Below are 5,288 nucleotides of genomic sequence, written 5' to 3'. Positions count from 1 at the left end.
AAATTGTGGTTTGGAGAAAATTTATTAAATTCGAAAAAGGTCTATGAGAGATACTATGCTGTTAGCTATATGTATGTAAGTACGTTTGTTCGCCTCAAGTAGCTGTTGGCTTCCACTTTGTGTACTCACAAGCTAACTGCAATGCCTAGAGTCACCGTAGCTGGCATTTAATGTCAGATACTCATAGACAAGTCTTTTAAATATATGTATGTATGTAAGTATGTATGTAAAACTGAAAATATTATGGCAAATATTGTACAGTAGAAACTCTCTAACGAAAAGCATTGCTGGAGTGCCATTAAGTCCAGCACTTAATTGTTCTTCTCTAACGGAATGATTTTTATATCGGATTTGAACGAACAATCTCATGTCTGCCAACGAAACTTCTCATTACCGATATTTTACAGGGTGTAAGCAAAACAACTTCAACACTTCTGGAAATTTTGTCAAGCAACGTTAGATCTCACAATAGCAATTTCAGATTCACGTCCTGTAAAGAATGTGTTTTACGCGTTCGCTCAACTTATGGGCAACATAATCGGCCTACTTAGAGTACTATACCAAACACCATCATTCATCTTGAGACCCAACATTCATTATTGGATAATATTAGACCGAATAGGTCACGTTCAGCACGTTGTTAAGAAAACATAGCAGCCGCAGCTGAGTGTGTGTACGAAGACCGTGGATAAGCGATTCGACGCCGTTCGGAGCAACTCGGACGTATGGAACGACTTGGCGCGAGATCTTAAATAAAAAGCGAACAAAATACAGTTTGTGTAAGAACTGAAGCCGCTTGAGCTTCCCTTCGCTTCGCTCTATGGGCTCTTGAAAAGTTCCAAGAAGATCTGACGTTTTCGACTCAAATTTTTTTCAGCGATGAGGTACATTTCTGGCTCAATGAATATATAAACAAGCAAAATTCCCGCATTTGGAAAGAAGAACAAACTGAAATCTTTTCAAAACGGCGTCACTTCTCACACATCGCATCAATCAATGGATTTATTGAGAGAACACTTCAGTAGGCAGATAATTTCACGTTTTGGGCCGGAGGATTGGCCACCAAGATCGTGTGATATCACGACGTTAGACTTTTTCCTGTGGGAATATATGTATATAAAGTCTAAAGTCTATGCGGAGAATCTCCGTTTGATTCAGGTCTTGGAGCAAAACCTTACGCCAGTTACCAATCAAAAGGTCGGACGAGTCACAGGACTCAACGGATGAACCATCCATCCAACATTTGAAAGAGATTATAATCAGAAAATAAATGCCAAATAATGTTCTTTCGAATGATGTTAAACATTCCCCATTAAATTTGAAGATCTGTGTTTTCGTTAAAAAAGTAAGGAACAGCGAAATGGATCACATTTTATAATAACAAATATTAGCAGGCCTATCAATTAAGGTAAATGAACAAAATTCATTATTAAATCAAACTCAGAAGCTAGGTTACTTTAGATGGCTGATCGAAGAACGCACAAAGACTGGCATATGCAGTCCTTTGTGAAGCCATAGAAAGCAAGGACTCCTGTATTCGGACTAATAGATTAGCAAAAAGTTTAGTAGCCAATACAAATTTGCACAGCCGCTTAATTTCAACTCCCGCCAGTCCGTCGGGATGTACGGAGATATGCGCTCCCAAGTGTTTAAGTCTTGAACTCCCAAACGCGGGACAGTCAGTTCAGTTGTTCCACTCCATCGTCTTCCATACAGCTCCTGCAAGTGGTGTCTGCTAAGATTCCCAACCTTACGGCATTACCGACAATAGTTCAATGGCCTGTTTAAAGCTCCATAAATATTGTAAGGTTAGCCTTACTGAGGGCAAAGAGATCGCTAGATCTGCAGCGATCAATCTTGGGCCAAAACACTTTTGCGACAACGCAAGTACCGATGGTATTTCAGCACTGGCCAAGCTTCCGCGAAGCCCAGCTATCTAGTAGTAGAGCATAGCATGGAATGCGCCGTAATATATTGATTTCCGTTTCACTGGTCCAATTCCGCCTCCTAAGCTTAGCACTTTCTTACTTGTTCTGATACATTCGGAAGCTATGTTCGTATCCAGGTCTTGCGGTGACACAGTCGGCTCCTTTAATCATGACACTACTGCGGTATCAATCTTTGACATTTTACCTACATAACATGTCAACATATGTTCGTGCGCGACCTGATGCCAACCGACAAGCGACGTGTTTCCAGCTTTCGAAATATTATATGGTCATGTCATCTGCCTTTTAGGGGTAAAAACGTCATATTCTTGAGGTATAATTTCAGATTTCTACTCGCCGCGGACTGGAGTACTTTGATCTGAGGGTATGTTCAACCGAGTTGCCTAAACAGCAGGTAGTACTCTTGTAGTCGAGCTTTTGTGAGTTTTAAGTGTAAGGCTGATCTTTTTTGGAAGAAGAAAAACGGTTAGATTTTGTGCTCGCACTGTGATTTCGCTTTCAAAACTATTATAAACCAAATGAGTTCTTCATTTAAATATTCTATTTATTTAACATAGTCATGGTTGTTGCTGAATCGCGGCAAAATTCGGACATTATGTAGAATGTAGACATGTATCTAAATTTTCATATAAAAATATTATTTTACAAAACATTTAATAGAACCTTAAATGCAGTCCATTTGAAAATTGCTCTTGTGCCTCCTGTAAAGTATTCTTCCTGGTTTCTGGCATAGTAAAGGCAAAGATTATGCAAGCCACACACATTATCAGCCCCGTCACAAGGCAGTAGACGAACATATTATTCGGCGAGAACGTGAATGTACATACAATGATCAGATCCACCATATATTGTACGAGAACGACAAATGCTATGAAATAACGCTTCAGACGTAACGGAAACGCCTCACCCAGGTAAACGGTTGTGCTGGGCGCAAAGATGCCACCAAAGATTTGCGCAATCATCAGTAGAGAGCATGCAATCGCCATTTTCGTAGAATTTATAAGAGCCAAAGTATCATTGAAGATAATACCAACACCGATTGTCAGACCACCCACACACAAGAGTGAAAACAAGCTCACCGCTTTGCGGCCAATAGGTTCGATTGTCGCAAAAGTGACCATCACGCCTATGCAACCCAGCAGACCGTAAATGCTAGGTGGCCAATTGACCAAAGAGCCAGCCGTGCTTACACCCTCGGACCATTTGAAAGCATCCGCAATCGGTAGTGCGAAGATAAACGAAAGCATACAACGATAGGGTAAAATTCTGAGTAGTGGACCCAAACTCTGCATGAAACACTGCCGCAGCGACATGGACTCATTCATGTCGACATACGCTTTGAGCTTGTTAAATATCACTTGTTTCTCATTGGTCATAACGGGTGGACGATAGAGACGCACAATACAATTCAGAGCCACCGGTTCGTCGCCGCGTTGCAAATGCAAAATCGGTGAATCGATTGAAGTGAACGTTAACAGCAACGCGATTACACCAAAAACTACGCAAAGTATGCCTTGTAGACAATAGGGACTGAAATCCACATCACTACCCCAGTAGCCAGTATAGAGAATTTGCACAAATGCCCCACCGACTAAGCCAACTTGCTCCAGGCACAAACAGTAACCGCGAGAATGCTCCGAGGCGATTTCACTGGCATGCATGATGAACGAGACGCTGGTGAGACCGATGGCGATGCCATTCAAATAACGTGCGGCAATCAACGTATTCGTACTGCCGTAAACGCTTGCTGTGAGGATGGCCGAGAGATTCACCAACAATATGGGCGAGACCTGTGTGTGAGAGCGTAATGAAAAACAGGTGAGCATTATCGCACAAGCGCCGCGGTACATCACGCATACTCACTATAAATAACCTTCGGCGCTTCCAGTTGATAAGCAATGGCGCAAGTATACAACCGATCGCCACACCAATAAACCAGCAGTAATAGAAATGCAAACTGTAGACAGTATAGCTCCAGCCCAAGCTGACGGCTAATTGAAAACCGCCAGTTATGAAAATGAAAACATCTGTAAGTGATGGTTTGAAACGACTTCGTTAATGGCCTCAGCACTTGAACTTGAAAACAACTGACCTGACACCAATGCGTTCGTCTGTGGTCCATCAATCCAGAAGCGACCTTTGTTAATATTAGTCGGATTTATTGTGGTCATAATGCAGCGGGTTGTCAAAAAAAAATAATAAAAATAAATACTAAAATCACGTGGGTCGGTTCTGCATCCTAAGAGCTCTTGCAAAATACTAAATGTGCAAGGTTTTACTGCCGTTATCAGTACACTGCTACTTTGAAAGCACATTTCTGATTACGAACCAAAATGAGGTAAACAATTCATGTCGAAATTGATAATGTTATCATATCATTCATTCTCATATATCTTAAATTAATATTATACCCAGCGCGAAAAGACGTAAATGTAGTTCGGCACGGAATTCAGTTGATTCAGCGAAGTGTGTTTGTCCAACCGAATAAAACTTCGCTGTCACAATGAAACTTTAAGTAAATGAAAACTGATGGAAGCAAAAACTCTGCAGATTAATATTAAATTCCGACGTTTGTTTCTAACTCAGTTCATGTCCCATCTGTGGAAACCAATGAAATTCAAAATATAGTATATATACTAAACCCCGATATACGATCTCCAAACGATCTTCGAAAAAATGCGTTAGATGCAACGGGTATGCCTTCCATCAAGAAAAACTTACCATATAACATCTTTCCACCTAAGTTTTTGGAAGTTAAAGATAGAAAATAATTGAAGTTTTGCACTGCGACCTATGTTCTATTGCGTCCTCTCCTATATCACATCTGGTCACATAGGTCCAGCACTCTGGATAATTCCAGAAACGTAGATGTATACAAGGGCCTTGAGCCTGCTTCTACAAATTGCTGGGCAATCAAGAATCAGGTGCTCTGGAGTTTTCGGTAACATGTCGCAAAAGCGGCAGTGTGAACAAGAGACTATGCCCATGTTGGACAAGTGTTTCTTGGGCCTGTAGTTCTCAATGTAGTCCCCTCGGGGGAGGTTCATAATATCTCAAAACCTTGATAAACCTTGGCGTGGCGATTTCCCATAGCCTTCTGCCAGTGACAATCTCTCCCCACTCTCTCACCTAAGCAGAGCAACTCCTAGAGTGTGGGTCCCAACCGCAATGCATGGTTCTGATCCAATCATCCTGGAAGTCGCCGCATAGTGGGCTTATTCGTCGGCCAGCATATTGCCGTCACAAGTAAAAATTTCACTTTATAAGCTGAAATTGCTTTTAGTGCCGCTTGACTATCGCTGAGTATAGCGATACGCTAGTTGCGATAGGTTGGGTTGA

At 41.5% G+C, this 5,288-nt stretch overlaps 1 protein-coding gene across 1 annotated transcript; it reads right to left on the bottom strand.

Annotated features, from left to right (window-relative positions):
- Nucleotides 1–2,472: 2,472 nt before the first annotated feature.
- Nucleotides 2,473–4,241, bottom strand: LOC105227265 (arabinose-proton symporter). Its single transcript, XM_011206510.4, has 3 exons — nucleotides 4,042–4,241; nucleotides 3,813–3,976; nucleotides 2,473–3,739 (listed from the first exon to the last, which is right to left on the bottom strand). Exons 1-3 carry the CDS (start codon nucleotides 4,118–4,120, stop codon nucleotides 2,603–2,605), a joined length of 1,380 nt encoding a protein of 459 aa, XP_011204812.2. The 5' UTR covers nucleotides 4,121–4,241; the 3' UTR covers nucleotides 2,473–2,602.
- Between the last annotated feature and the right edge of the window lie 1,047 nt (nucleotides 4,242–5,288).

Source organism: Bactrocera dorsalis, chromosome 4 (genome assembly GCF_023373825.1).
Source record: "Bactrocera dorsalis isolate Fly_Bdor chromosome 4, ASM2337382v1, whole genome shotgun sequence".
Lineage (NCBI taxonomy): Eukaryota > Metazoa > Arthropoda > Insecta > Diptera > Tephritidae > Bactrocera > Bactrocera dorsalis.
The sequence above is the reverse complement of the archived record's forward strand: the minus strand, read 5'-3'. Positions and strand labels throughout refer to the sequence as shown.

What these genes read in the sequence shown, in the direction of transcription:
- LOC105227265 (XM_011206510.4), bottom strand. Translation starts at nt 4,120, where the DNA reads ATGACCACAATAAATCCGACTAATATTAACAAAGGTCGCTTCTGGATT. An exon ending in GACGAACGCATTGGTGTCAG is followed by an intron (nt 3,977 to 4,041) that starts GTCAGTTGTTTT and finishes CATCACTTACAG; the next exon opens with ATGTTTTCATTTTCATAACT. An exon ending in AGCGCCGAAGGTTATTTATA is followed by an intron (nt 3,740 to 3,812) that starts GTGAGTATGCGT and finishes TCTCACACACAG; the next exon opens with GTCTCGCCCATATTGTTGGT.